The sequence below is a fragment of the Durotheca rogersii genome, assembly GCF_024521655.1.
Source record: "Durotheca rogersii strain YMJ 92031201 chromosome Unknown GGS23scaffold_23, whole genome shotgun sequence".
Taxonomy (NCBI): Eukaryota; Fungi; Ascomycota; class Sordariomycetes; order Xylariales; family Xylariaceae; genus Durotheca; species Durotheca rogersii.
The window spans coordinates 315,344-330,261 of NW_026251254.1; the positions used below are offsets into that span (position 1 = coordinate 315,344).

Below are 14,918 nucleotides of genomic sequence, written 5' to 3' on the forward strand. Positions count from 1 at the left end.
ACCTCGATCCGCGCCATGCCTACCTTCGAGGTACCGAGCCTGCCCATGTCCACGTACCGTCCCTGGCCCGGGGAGTTCGCTGGTGGCAGGTACCGCGTAGGTATCTACGTCGCCAGCGAGGTCGGGCACTAGGGCGACCAGGGCTTGTCAAGTACCCCCAAGTACATACCTACCTATCTCCTCGCCTCCCATGACTGGCAGATGGAGGGTGGGTGTTGTGCAGGACGATGATGCGAATGCCTATCCTAATCATTCGAGAATAAAGAAATGCCAGAGGTAGGGGGCCATGTACCTTAATATGAAGTATGCCCGTCTCCCGATTACACGTACCTATTTGCCCATAGCCTATAGGCGGACAGGTACCCAGGTATCTAACCATTACTCATATGCACATGCCTCTCCATACCTCACTTTACGTTATTATAAGGAATTCCCCGTGCGAAATTTCCTACCGGCCGACGCAGATGGATGTTTCGTAGTGAGGCTGGGCCCGTGAGGCTAAGAGCGGTAGGTACCTAAGGTGTGGTCTTAGGAGGTACCTTGGTCGTTCCCAGTGAGTCAGCATGGGCAAGGGTAAGCTTTCGTCTCCTCTACTAGTACGCACCTACAAACACCTATGTACAAGTGCATGGAGAAGTATATATATATATATATATATATAATATATATATATACTTCTCCATGCCCTGTCGGACGGAATAGATGCCTGCCTGAGGTACATACCGGACGAGGAAGACGGCGGCGGCGAGGGCTTTCGCGAGGGAAAACACGGGAAGGCAGACAACCGGCTCCGGAGCCACCCTGAAGGCGGGTGGTGAAGTCGAGGTGCGCGGAAGAATCTCCGCAAATGCAGATGTTCAATGTAAGGTTGTTGGGTCCCGCCCCTTGTCGTCGCTAAGCGCACCTACCTCTGGTGCCCGGTACCTATCTCCGTCCCCAGATGGCATTTCACGAAGCCCTGCGCCTAAGGTGATCTGAAGTGCCTTGTGGCGTAAGTATGGCATATATATATATATATATACCTCTACATATACCTATATATATTGTGGTATAAGGCATATAAGGTACCCACCTACGTATATAACGTGGAGGTCCAGCAGGCAGAAGAGGTACCCAAGGTAGAGGAGGTAGGTCGGTCGTCAATAAGGTTGGGACCAAATCGATCGGCAAAAGTGCCAACGGTGGGCACTGCTTGGAGCTCCCAGGCACCCAGGAGGTACGGAGTAAGACGGTCACGTCCACGTCAGAGATCATGTACATACATTCCAGGTAGGTAGATGTCCCGGACGTAGGGACATTGCAGGTACCTATACGTATGCGGGCGAGGAGGCGCACCAGCGCGTAGTACATACCTTAGATACCTAGGATAAGAGGTAGAGACCTACCTAACCTATGTCCCCAATGTCCCTATCCACATGTCGGCACCGGGTATGAGGTAATCAAGCACATTAGCATCTCCCGAGTTAAGAGGGAACATCTATGGATAGGTAGGTTAGGTAGATCTAGAAGTCCCCGAGTGGTAAAGTCCCAGTTCCACCAGAGCATGTACATATACACATACTTACCTGGGTACGTACCTTAGGTGCATGCAGAAGGCTAATAACGGTGCATAAGATGAAATTACCTAAGTATAAACTTAATTTATACAGGTACCGAATAGCGGCAGGGCGGGCTTCTGGGCGCATCAGATACCTTAGGTAAGTATCTACAGTACGCATGCACTAAATGCACCTAATGTACGTAGGTACCTGACGCACCAAAGTGCAGATTTCTACTACGTTAGGGTTAGTACACTCCCTCGTAGGTGGGGGAATATTTCAGTCAGTTACAGAATTTGTCCAAAGGGTTCTCTGGTCGGTGCCTCGGCTTAAAATTCCAGGTTACAGATTAATCTACACATCTACACCACGAAACAAGGTAAGGCAGCGGAAGTAATAGGCGACAAGATTTATTCGCCTACTTGTCTATGCACTCTTCCAAACCCCCCTCATACAGGTCATCACGACATCTAGTGTCTGTTTGGAATAGATACAGCTACCTATAGCATACGTGGTTGAATTTCTATCTCGTCCTCGCGCGCAAGGTTGCAGGGCGACATCCCTTCCCCAGCTGCCATCCGCTTCACTCGGGTGCATTGTGAAGAGGCGCCGGGTGTTACTTACGATGTTCCGTGTGTGCCCACCCAAGGTACTATACCTATAGCTTCAGCTGAGAGGTGACGATAAGAAGAGGCAGATACCGAGAAACGGCATGCCGAGTAGAAGAAACATCACAGCATACTAGACACCTCCATTCTATACCCATTACTCTCCTCCGCGCCTGATCTGAGGTCACGGTAGCTGGCACACGCCCGCATGCCCTTTGGTATTGGTCTTGTAGGTCATCTGAAAAAGAACGCGGCTCGCTAGGGACGCCCTGACGTACCTCCACACGATCCACATGCACTTCACTCCCAGCCATTCGCGCACACGTTCAGAGACGAGGGCATATCGACAATGCTAGGGCATCGATATACCTATGCACCTTCATAACGGCCTGGAGGCAGGCACGAAGTCCTCACCGACAATGGCATAACGATGCAGCCATAGTGGGCGTGGAAAGGCGGCCGATGTACTCCCACACACAGACATGGCCCCGGTAGTCATCCTGGCATTGGGATTCCACCGACGGGGCAGCCTGCAGAGAACTCCATTACATAAGGCACCTTAGGTACCTCCTTGCCTGTAACCTCCATTAGAGGTACCCAGTTAGGTACCTCTCCGCCCTAATCAAACGCCTGCCACACGCCGGAGCGAAATTGAAGTGCCTTACAGGCCCTATTTTAGGTAGACTTTTACCCTCCTCGACGCGCTCCCCATGCGAGAAGCTCCCCGTCGACAACCCGCTGGCAAGCCCTTCTTCTTCCCGCCTGACCTACTCGCCGTCGTCGACGGCCGGGTTCGGTGTACGCGCCTACCATCACCTTAGGGATCTAGACAACCCCCCTACCTCCTAGATAACACGGACAGTTGCTACGAGGCCGGAGGTGCGTGCCTATTGACGTATGAGGCACCGAGGCCCTTACTCACTCTTCTCTGCATACCCTGCTATAGGCGGGCAACGGCGGCCGTGTGTGGACTGACATGCGAAGGTGGGTATGACCACACGAGAATACCTGCCTACGTACACGCCGAGCTCGTGTTAGAGAGAAGTGTCCAGCGACAGCATGACCCTGTATCGGGTCGCACCGGCACCCTCCCTCTGTCATCCTCGTCATCCCGCCCCAATCGCTCAGTGCCCAACGCCGGTGCAAGCCCAGCCAGCCCCGGATCCGCGACTCCCCGGGGTCGAATAGCATCAGGCAGGCGTCGCATGCCACTCGCGCTCCAGACACATAGACACATTGGGCAGCCTCATCGCCGTCGACGGAGCGCATCTCTACGCCATGCAGCCGAGGCCAGGCTATCGTGGCCATGTTGCATAGGGAACCCGACCCCTACCTGCCTGCCTACATACGATAACCTCTCCTGACTGGATCTACATGCCAGACATGCTATGTAGCCATGTAGCCACGAATGTCGCTTACACCAGGCCCTCATCCTCGAGACAATTCATACGTATATATGCCTTTGGCCCCCGCGCGCCGCGCCCCGAGCGCAAGCCTGATTCCTCTCAACGGGAGAAGGAGAATCGGTACGGTAAGCTGCTGAACACCCTGTGTTTTTCGTTTGTCCTTCTCTCTCTCCTCTCGTTTCTTTCCTTTCCTTTCTTTTTCTCTTTTCTTTTTAAATTTCCTTCTGCTTCGTGTGGTTCAATGGCCCACTCACATGTCGCTCGGCTATGGCTATGGCTGGGTATAGCTGGGTTACAGCTGAACACTTGACCGCGCAAGAGGTGCTCACGATGCGCGAGATCATGTAAGCAAGCAAGGAAGCACTTGCGAGGGAGCGCGCGTGTACGTGCACACGAGTATGAGTAATGGATGTATGATTCCACACCGCGGTGATGGAGGGGTAAGTACGTAATGAGTCGAGTCAGCCTCACGCCCGTGTCAGCTCCAGGTCCATTCCGCTCCCGACTCGGCTCTCTCCTACGCCTCGGGCAGGGTTCGTCTCGCGCTCCTCGACCTACCCGCTACGTATGGCGGCCGTTCTCTGTTTTAACCCGACAGCAACGGCTCGGTAGCCTCAGACGAACAGTTCCCCGTCTGACCGGGTACGCAATCCTCCCTACGGCCAGGAGACTGGACATGAGGCGCCAGGCATGCCTACATAGGTACCTAAATAGGTAAGGAGAGACGGTAAAAGGGTGCGGGCATGGGTGTGGTGGGTGTGGGTGTGTGTGGACGTGTGGTGCCTCTGTATGTAAGGTATGGACATGAAGGCGGGAATCCTCGAAAGTGTGTATAGTCACCTTGGACGCCGATATGGCGATGCTTGCCTGCTCTAATCCGTCTTCCCCGCCCTCGGATTACTACGAAAGGGGGCCATTTCTAGTTAGGCGCTGTACTTATCGCTCACCACGTAAGATTCCCTTCCTATCCTTCGACATCAGATAGGAAGAACGCCATACACAGGTAGTATCACTCTGAAGCGCACACGTCCCGTCCCGTGACGAAGCAAGCTGGAGCGCTCGCTTGCTACCCCGACGACCAGCATTAGTTTCTAACGACCAGGCAGTTTTAAAGGCTGGGTCATGTCGACGAATGGAGGTCGTGCGAGACGGCATCGCTGTGCATGCATTCATTAGGTATTAATAGAGTTGAAGAAGCGCACGGGATCGCAACATTCCGCAGCGCTGCCAACTTGTGTTGGATTGAAATACGTGCCTGCAGAGAAATGCCTACTACATGGGCGAGTTGAAAATAGATTCAGCTTTGCTCGGCCTCCCTTCTTCTCGTTTCAAGGAGTGTCAGACTGACCACCCGACCTTTTTTTTTCCGCCCAAGCAAAATACCCATTTTAGGAGTGGCCCCGTTCAAGCAGATCCACGACGGCTTCAACGTCGGGGAGCGTAAAATTTTGTTGAGTCTGGCGTCGTCTACATATACACACAGGGTGTTTGGGTCCCCCTCCCCTACTATGTGCATAGATACCTAGCACACATACAGACAACCTGGTAGTCTGGATGGGACCCGACATTGTCCGTACATTGTCCATACATATAATTACATACATGCATCTGGTAGTCTACTCCTTATCTGGCTGACCGAAGAGGAGTTCGGTATTGTTCGCCTACAGATTCCAATCACCAGGGGGGGCTTGGACAAACTTGCTACTTCGCTCCAGACATGCGTAAACATACCTACCTACTACACGTCTCCCCTACTACCGACGTATAATTAGTAGCAGTAGTAGTTCTGCGAGAGCGAGCGAGAGACGACAGATGGAGAGGGGAGGGAAAGAAAATCAGAAAGGGAAGAAAAAAAAGGAAAAAAATAAAATAAAAGAAGAGTATGGATAGATGTAATTACATACATGCACGCAACCCAATCTCCTCTTACCATGACCCCCGAGTTGACCTATCTAATACCAGCTACCTCCCTTCTTCTCTCCCTACCTCTCTCCTCGTTGTCTTCTCTCTTCGTCGTCTCAATCGATAAAAACACGCCATGCCCGCCCACCCCGTTTTTAGCAAGGGCCCTGGTCCCCGTCGACAGACCGTGGGTGGCTTGGCCCCAGAAAAAAATGGATTGTCGACGAGGGAGGTACTTACAACCCATAACCTGCCCTTCATACACGCACGTACGTATGTACGTGTATGTCTATATGCCTACGCATTCTAGGTATGTACTTACTATGTAGTGTGCATATAGGCAGGTGTATCTTCGCGTTCGAAAGAATCAGGATGTGCGCTCAAGGATTCCAACCTTACTCTTACGTTGACTTTACCTACAATGTGTAGAGGTAGCAGGCTGACCAGCGGCGGATCTTGGGTGGTCGACGGGATATCTACATACAAGCAAGTACGGTAGTAGTCTCCAGCACCCCCCCTGGTCGTGGTGCAGCATCAGTACGTGCATACATATATATATTCGGGTACTACACACACAGGACATGGATCCATTGTGTTAGAATAGGTACCTGCTCATACTATGTAGTACATCTTCCCTAGGCACCTAGGAGAAGTGTCTACATAGGACGTAGATATGTTTAGGTTAGAAGATAGGTAGGTATGGAAGATACTTAGTATATAGGAGGAGGTCTGTAGGAGGTTATGGATATGTAAGTATATACGCAAGAGGACCTCCGTGCCGATTCGTATGTATACCGAAATGTACCGACGGTCTACACACACCATGTGCGAGCATACACCCACCTACATAAACACAAGCTGGAGGAAGTGTGCAAAAGGTATAGGCAGCGCATGTGGATTCATACCAACCTACCAACCTACCTACCTACCTACCTACCTACCTACCACATATATACGCAGATACCTAGACGACGAATAAATGTACCTATGTGAGGCAGGTGAGGTATGTATGAAGGGTCCATCGAGTTGCTGGGCATGCATTCGAGAGACGGATTGGGAATTTCATTTCTCGTGATAAGTACAGGTAGACATGTCTCCACGCAGATATGCCTACCTACGCACCACGTTTCTGCGCACCTAGAGTAGGGAGGGAGGAGGTGGTTGTCATCCGCGCCCAAAGGATCGGTATTCTAGTCCGCGATACTACTAGCGCCGACGTTATGTCGCATACCCAAGCCTCTCTCGGTCCCATGTGCGGATGATTCCCCTCGACTAAATATGGTACTGTCTGCAGGTCCCGCAATATTCATGTCAGCCAAGGTACATCCATCCTTCTCCCATACCACACCCTACACACACGCTCTCTCTCTTCTCTCTCTCTCTCTGTCTCTGTCTCTCTCTCTCTTTCTTTCTCTCTCTCCCTTCTCCCCCCCCTCTCTTCCTCTCTCCTCTCTTCGTCTCCTCTCTCCCCCTCCTTCTCCCTTCCCCTCTCCGGCATACTACCTCTATATTATAGGATATATATGCATACGCATGTATGTGCCTGGTACTTCACCTATACAGACAACTATAGGTGTAAACCATCAGCGAGAGCTCAGCACAGCTAAGCATAGAGGCGCCACATACCGTTGCCCCCCGTGGCTCACGGACGACAACGTGATCCAGGGCAGGCAGCGCATGATACAATTGCCTATATCCCATCGCGGTGCCGTCTCTCGTTACGTTCAGCAGACGAACGTACAGCATGTAGTATGTACGTATATACATGCATACAATACTAGATGTGCATGCGCTTCCCCTCTCCTCTGCTCTCCGAATTCCCTTCACGCGCCACCTGATGAATGCATTGTAGGCCGTGGAGTATGTGCTAGGTAGACCACGGTAAGTGGTGACAACGACTAGAATGAGGGACGCGAGCGGACGAGATGACACTAGCTACCTAACCTACATGCAGCTTTTAATTGAGGCAGGTTGTGTGTCCCTTCTTGCGCAATGAGGCGTTGTATGATCGACGCCCCCCCTCCCACCTCTACTCTGGCTCTCCGTGCTACGTACGCACTCTCCTCCCTCCCCGTGGATTGACTAGCTAGGTACCTAGAGGATGCCCTCGACGTGCAAACTCTAGAATAGGCAGCCTTCTACCATCTTTCTGGTAGATGACGAGCCCAATATCGCAATGCCGCAAGCCAACCAGGTCCGCGCCGCGCATCTACATGCCACCCGTCCTCCTCTGCCCACGTTCCACGGGGAATCGAATCCGCCTCTGCCCCTGGCCTCATAAAGCCCGTATGGGTCGACGATGCAAGCGACGAGGAGAGATGGATCGATGGCATCGTGCTCGGATCGACATTAGATTTCAAGCACCTGCGTCCGTCCCAGCATCTAGCGAGGCAGGTATAGTAGATAGATACCTCCCATCGTTCCCGGCTACAGAGCACGTAGCGTCACCGCCATCCATTGTCATCATCATCAGCATCATCAGCATCATCGTGGCCACATTCTTCCTCACTGACCGAGGCGTGCTACTCGAACCACCCCCTCCTTGCCGCAAGAGAGACCCCTGATCTTCCGGGGTGTAAAATGTACACATGTAGCTGGTATACATCCCTACGGTACATGCTGGGTCGAGTGCGTGATTGGCTACCTTCAAGAAGAACCAGAAGAACCAGCAGGCGTATCTAGAAGTACCGAAATTCTCTACTGAGCCGGCCTGTACTGCAATGTGTATGTACTTGAACCGACCCGTAGAGGAACGGGGGGGGAAAGGAGTTCATACTGTACACAGCCGTCGATGCATCTTCATACACTTACCTAAGTACCTAGCCAAGCAAGTATTTTGTGTACCTCTTCCGGCTTTCTCGCACGAACACCGGAATATAGCGGCGGTTGTTGTTGTTGTCGTCGTCGTCGTCGTCGTCGCGTTTTTTTGAGGAAAAAAAAGGAGAAAAAACCCCTATGCAGAGTCCGCTATGAAAAATGTTCCGCCCATCCGTACATACATATACATATCTCCATGTACGCACGTAGGTATCATTCCAGATAACTGACAACTGATAAAAAGTGGGAACGAGAGACGAGAAAGATATATAAAATCGTTCGAGGTGCGATCAAGTCATCTGCCATCGCCAGACCTAAACCGACTAGCCTGTCTTCGGTGGGAAAAGAAACAGGGCGCCAGAACCAAACCTCCCCCCCCCCCCAAAAAAAGACAAAAGAAAAGAGGGGGGCCAGAATCTTGAGGGTAAGACGGGTTGGCGTGTACCCAGCCCAGAATGCGGGAGCGCAAGAAAGCTAAAGAGAGGGAGAGGGAGAGGAGGGAGCAAGGAACGACAAAGTCGGTAGCCCGCTATTGTCCCGAATCGAGAGTCAGACGACGGACCCCGCGGACCACCCGGGCGATGTGTGCAACACAGATACGCCAGGATCGCATGACTATACTGTAAGTATACGTGCCTATGTTGCAGGAAAGCCGGCCGATCTTAAGGTCGAATATTGGAAGATGATTTCGAGGAGGGAGGGGGGTAGACGGGGGCAATTTCATCTCTTGTCTACGTAGGTACATATGCAGGCACACAGGAGTCGATGCGCATCTCAGTCCTTCTTCCCGTGTCCTCTCGTATGCCTAGGTGTAAGTTCGGGCCCAGGCGATGGCAGAAGCCATTATGGGCTGAGGCCGAGAGACACAGAGACAGAGAGCGAAAGAAGGGAGGGGGGCAGAAAGAGGCTAACAGGTACGGAATGGTGGAAGCGTTGGTACCTGTCAGTCCATGCCCAGAGGATGCCCCTTGGAGATCATTCATGAGATCCTGCATTCTGTGTTTTTAGCTCCCGCGTGGGTATAGATGTATGGATGAATGCGTGTATGTATATACTTATGTAGGTAGATCTCTACTCATAGGTCGGAAACTCTAAGCCAGGTAGCTCGACGACCACGTATAAGACATGCCTGTTCGTCTGTAGGTAGGTATGGAGAAGAAGGCGGCCAAGAAATCCCTTGCCCTGGCAGCGATTCATTTCATTTTATTTTGGTCTTTAGAATTCTTACTCTGCAAGTATCATTCGCTTACTGGGTTCAATGGGAGTTGCAGCCGGGAACAGACGAGTCCAGGGGAGGGGGGGGGGGAGGGGGGTGAAGGGGAGGGTTCCAAGAGCCAGGAGTGCCACACCCACCGGCTTAGACAGAGACACCATTTGACAGAGACGGAGACGTATTTGAGTATGTAAACACAGGCACTTACAACAACACATATACACATGCACACACACACACTTACGCACCATAGCCCCCCCTACTACTATATGAACAGACTTAAGGTGGGTATATAACCTGCGTGCATACATCTGGTACTTCGATTTGCAAATTGTACATATGCCTACCGGCCCTTGCTCGTCAGACCCCTGTCCCTCTTGTCTTGTCTTCCTCCGAACGCCCACCGCCACCACCACCTCGCCCCGGATTTTGTTGTGGTGTAAAAAGCCGACTCTTATAAGCACAACCAGCCCATGGTAAGCATTTGGCTGTCTAACGTCTGGCCATATAATATGTATGTATGTATCGCGAAATGCCGGCCGTCTGCGACAGCCATCTGCGATATGTAATATGCATATCCGAGGTTCCTGTCCTCGACGGCAATCCAAAACGCCACCTCACCCTGCAGCGGGTTGGCCTCAGACTCGTGTGGCGAGCTTCCCTGCCCTCCCACACCCTCTCTCTCCCTCTCTCTCTTTCTTCCTTCTCCCCCCCCCCCCCCGATCTTCCCAATGTGTTGGTGTGCATCCCTCGCGGTCGTGTTTGCTCGGTTCCAACCTGTCAAGCGCGCTTGCGTTATGTATGCGCAGCCCATAGCGCACAGCGCACCACACGCATCTACATACGCACACCCATCCGTACACAACACGTACGCATCCACACATACTTGCCTGTACACGGCCGGCCGGCGGGGAGGGACGGCGAGGGATACAGAGACGGAGGGGACGAAGGGGCTAGAGGTTGATGGGAGACGTGGTAAAAGGGGGGGATGGTAGCGGGGAGACGGAAGGGGAGGAGAGAGAGACAGAGGGATAGGTAATGAAAATGACAGGAACAGCAATAATAGCATCGTGTAAGGCAAGTTATGTGAGGGAATGAACGACAGAAACATCCGAGACGGGACGGCCAGGATGGTTTCGACTGATCCTCCGCGACTTGCCCTCCCCTCCTCCTCGCTCCCTCCCCTCCCCTTTCTAGAACTACCCGACAGCCACATCCCCTCTACGACACCCTACCTATTTTACAGGCGTTACACATGCCAGACCTGTTGCATAGCATACATGCTATTGCAGCCTCCAAACGGGCCTGACCTCCTCTCCCCCGGCCTGCGCGTGCGCGTGCGTGTGCGTGTGTCCTGGGAAAGCCCCGACGATGGTGCGCGAGGAAGGACGACGACCGTCACGCCCACGCCTCCGGCCAAACAAGAAGGTTGCCGTGGTAAACACGCGCGGAGAGCACGATGCGTAGGCAGGCCAGGTCAAAGGGACGTGTCGGGACCGGGGGGGGGGGGGGGACACGATATGACACGGCATGATGTTCGATGGCACTAACTACTCACCCAAACCACGCGTGTGCGTCTGCGCTGCCCCCCGTTCGGGTTTTGCCTCTACTGGTTTCCTGCTGGCCGCGTGGTCTCGCGGGGAATACAGGAGTTGGGTTCAACGGGTGGTGGGCTTGGGCCTACGAAGGGGAATGGGAAGGGAGGGGAGAGGTTTGTTCGACGATCGGCGGGATTGACAACGATGAAGATTGCGGTGCAGATGGAGAAGAAGCAGGAGAGGGACGGTGGAGATGACGGGTAAGTGCATGAGTAGAGGTAGGTACCTAAGCTAAGCTACAGTACAATTAACAGGTGGAAGATAAAGAGGTACAATACACCGATGTATTGGAGATAGGGCGCCTGTAGGGCAGGTACCGAGTACCTGTCAATGATCCCGGGAGGGGTGCGTTAGGCTCGTACGTAAAGTACCTACTTAGGTACCTATAACATGAGGTACCGAACTCCGCTTGATGGATGTAGGTAGGTACCTATATCTGAAGGTTAAATGCATACGTATGTACATACTGCAGCCCAAGTTCATATGCATGTACACATACCTACATTAGGTACCTATACGGTAAGAGTAAGATGAGATTGTGGGGAATTGTCGGCTTCCATTGCATACGGGTACCTCTATCCCTATAGCCTACATTCCCCTTATGCACGTATTCCGTATTTCCAGCCTGCTCATACGTGCCCATCTCCTAGGATAGGTGGAGAGGCATTCAGGCTGCGTACGTGCATATCTCTCCTATATACACCTGTCCGCGGGCGTTGCGCAGATGCGGTAGCTATCTTAAGATGTAGACGAGATACGGGACGTGGCGATTCAGCAAGTACCTCTCCCTCCCGCCTCGGATACTACCCGTTTCTGCACCGGCCAGTCACTGGCTGGGGTGAAAAGATCGCCATGACATAACCTATCTAGATAACTTCCACTTAGTGCATGCCGGGGTCGCCATCTCGACATTATGTAATTACCCCACACTTGGGTACGTACATCAGCACAGCTTCACATACCTCCTAGCTGGCATACCTTACCTAGGTACCTAAACCTGCTATCTCAACCCACCCGATCGAAGCCATCGGCAACTCACCGGCCACTGATTCAGCCGCTCGTCTTGTATTTGCTTACCCGCCCGTTCTCGCCCTCACCCTCACCCTCGGCCAGCGGCTCTACCTTTGATTAGGAGATCGCGACGCTGCGCTGGTTGACCTCTTCCTGGGCCCTCGCCGCTGTAAATGAGAGCCAGCGTCCCCTCCCGCTCCAGCCTCAGATCCCTAACTACCAGCCTTCAACGCTCTGCGTCACCCAGATCCGCCTCCTCCTTCGCCCGCCGGTTCGCTTCCTCGCCTCGTAGAATGTCTCCTCCCAAGTCCGCCCTAGATTTTCTAGACTTTGTCAATGCCTCACCTACTCGTATGAGCCCTTCTCCCCCCTTCCTTCCCCGTTCCCTTCCACTGTCGATATCTCTATACCTATACATGCTAGGACACGTGGCCTCGACCATCTCCCTTCTACACTTCCGTCCTTCCGGCTAACAAAAAGGACCCGTAGCGTACCATGCGGTTCAGTCCTCCATAGAGCTGCTCGAGAGAGCCGGCTTCTCGGCCATCCGGGAGCGGGACAACTGGTCTTCGACTCTCCGCCCGGGGGGTAAGTACTACATGACCCGGAATGGCTCTACCATCGTAGCATTCGCCATAGGCGCCAAGTGGAAGCCTGGGAACCCCATCGCTATGCTGGGAGCCCACACGGACTCGCCCTGCCTCCGCGTGAAGCCTGTCAGCAAGAAGAGCAGCGTCGGCTTCCTGCAGGTTGGCGTCGAGACCTATGGAGGAGGCATCTGGCATAGCTGGTTCGACAGGGACCTGTCCGTGGCGGGCCGCGTCATGGTGAGGGATGGGGAGGGCAACTTCGTCCAGAAGCTTGTCAAGGTCGACCGCCCCATCATCCGCATCCCGACCCTGGCCATCCACCTCGACCGGTCTTCCGAGTTCAATCCCAACAAAGAGACCGAGCTGTTCCCCATCGTCGGTATGGTGGCTGCCGAGCTGAACCGGACCGGCAAAGACGACGCAACCAAGGAGACCGACGCCGAAACGAGCACCGACGGGACCTTCCAGCCGCTCAAGGCCATCACCCAGCGCCATCACCCGTACATCGTAGAGCTGATCGCGGCGCAGGCCGGCGTGCAAGTTGCTGACATAGTCGACTTCGAGCTGGTCCTCTACGATGTTCAGAAGTCCTGCCTCGGTGGGCTGAACGAAGAGTTCATCTACTCGGCCAGGCTCGATAACTTGAACATGACCTACTGCAGCGTCGTGGGACTCATCGAATCCGTCTCATCGGCCAGCCTCGACGACGAGACCAGCATCCGCCTGATCACATGTTTCGATCACGAAGAAATCGGGTCGACGTCAGCCCAGGGCGCCAACTCGGACCTCCTACCCGCCGTGGTTCGCCGACTGTCTATTCTTGCCGGCGGCCGCCACGGGGACTCGGGGTCGGACAAGTCCTGGGAGCACATCAGCTCGGACCCCGAGATCGACCTTACCACCGCCTTCGAGCAGACCACGGCCACCTCGTTTCTGGTCTCCGCCGACATGGCCCACTCCGTGCACCCGAATTATGTGGCCAAATACGAGTCCAACCACCAACCCGAGATTAACAAAGGTGCGTTTCACCCCTCCCCCCCGCCGTATTTCGATGTTGAACGCTGACCATGGGAAATACGTAAAACTCAGGTGTCGTCATCAAAATAAACGCCAACCAGAGATACGCCACCAACTCGCCCGGCATCGTCCTGCTGCAGGAGGCGGCCAAGAGGGCCGGCGTGCCCCTGCAGCTGTTCGTGGTCAGGAACGACTCGTCGTGCGGGAGCACCATCGGCCCCATGCTCTCCGCGAAGCTGGGGGTGCGCACCTTGGATCTGGGGAACCCCCAGCTGAGCATGCACAGCATCCGCGAGACGGGCGGGACCTACGACGTCGAGCACGCGATCAAGCTGTTCCAGGCCTACCTGTCCCACTACTCGGACCTCGAGGCCAAGATCTTTGTCGACTGAGAGGCGCGGACCGGCCGCCGGGAATCCGGGGAGTTGGGGGTGGGGGGCGGGGAGTTGCGTCGCTAGTCGTCGGCGTGTCGTCGTGGTCTGGGTACGGGGGTATATAGCCGGCTGGGCCCTATAGGTATATAGGAAGACATGGACAAATAAAGTACCGCCGCCCCGGAACGACGGGGTAGGGGGCCAACAGCATCAGTAGCCAACTCATCCCGCCGCTACCGGACAGAACAGATCGGAGAGCCCGATCGGACCGCAACGTGTAGAGAGGTAGTAGAATCCACGCGATTGCCCTAGGCATCACCATGTGTTATATACAAGACGAAGACCGACTTCAAGCTCCGGGCGCAGGGCCAACCGTTAAGACCTCGGCGCTGACATTCCCATCCCGCTGCAACCTGCTTCCCCCGCCGTCCCGCGTCCCCTGGCCGGCCAGCCGGTTTTCCACCGCAGATAGCCTGGCCTTCCGACTCGAGGGCCCTGAAGCAGCCGAGAAGGCGAGAGAACTCGGGGACCCGGAGGGCCAGAAGGGGGCCCCCCAGCCAACGCTCTTCCTTCTGCCAGGCGCGCCCAGCTAGCGGGTTAGCTAACCCACGTCTCGACACCTTTTTTTTTCTACCTATCTCTTTTTCTATTCATATTCCCGCGCCCGACGCCCCGGCACCGCGGCCTGCCGACAGTTCTTTTCTTTCCTTTCGCTTTTCTCTTATTCCACTTCGTTTCTGTCTCTGGGCCGCTCGGCCGCGCCTGCGTCCGGCGCGGAAATCAAACCTTTGCTGACCTGCCGCCACCTCCCGGAACACTGGGTAGAAGAGGATAAAACAGCGCG

The 14,918-nt window shown here is 54.1% G+C and overlaps 4 protein-coding genes across 4 annotated transcripts; 3 read left to right on the forward strand and 1 right to left on the reverse strand.

The window, feature by feature from the left end:
• Window positions 1-5,359: 5,359 nt before the first annotated feature.
• GGS23DRAFT_580545 (uncharacterized protein) lies at window positions 5,360-5,935 on the forward strand. Its single transcript, XM_051517129.1, has one exon. It carries the CDS (start codon window positions 5,457-5,459, stop codon window positions 5,781-5,783), a length of 327 nt encoding a protein of 108 aa, XP_051369250.1. The 5' UTR covers window positions 5,360-5,456; the 3' UTR covers window positions 5,784-5,935.
• Window positions 5,936-6,575: 640 nt separating this feature from the next.
• Window positions 6,576-7,470, forward strand: GGS23DRAFT_228054 (uncharacterized protein). The gene has a single exon (XM_051512025.1). The coding sequence runs from the start codon at window positions 6,733-6,735 to the stop codon at window positions 7,327-7,329; it is 597 nt and encodes a 198-aa protein (XP_051369251.1). The 5' UTR covers window positions 6,576-6,732; the 3' UTR covers window positions 7,330-7,470.
• A 2,137-nt stretch (window positions 7,471-9,607) lies between these two features.
• Window positions 9,608-11,165, reverse strand: GGS23DRAFT_580547 (uncharacterized protein). The gene has a single exon (XM_051517130.1). It carries the CDS (start codon window positions 10,698-10,700, stop codon window positions 9,939-9,941), a length of 762 nt encoding a protein of 253 aa, XP_051369252.1. The 5' UTR covers window positions 10,701-11,165; the 3' UTR covers window positions 9,608-9,938.
• Window positions 11,166-12,069: 904 nt separating this feature from the next.
• Window positions 12,070-14,542, forward strand: GGS23DRAFT_580548 (peptidase). Its single transcript, XM_051517131.1, has 3 exons — window positions 12,070-12,444; window positions 12,583-13,701; window positions 13,773-14,542. Exons 1-3 carry the CDS (start codon window positions 12,267-12,269, stop codon window positions 14,090-14,092), a joined length of 1,617 nt encoding a protein of 538 aa, XP_051369253.1. The 5' UTR covers window positions 12,070-12,266; the 3' UTR covers window positions 14,093-14,542.
• Window positions 14,543-14,918: the final 376 nt, after the last annotated feature.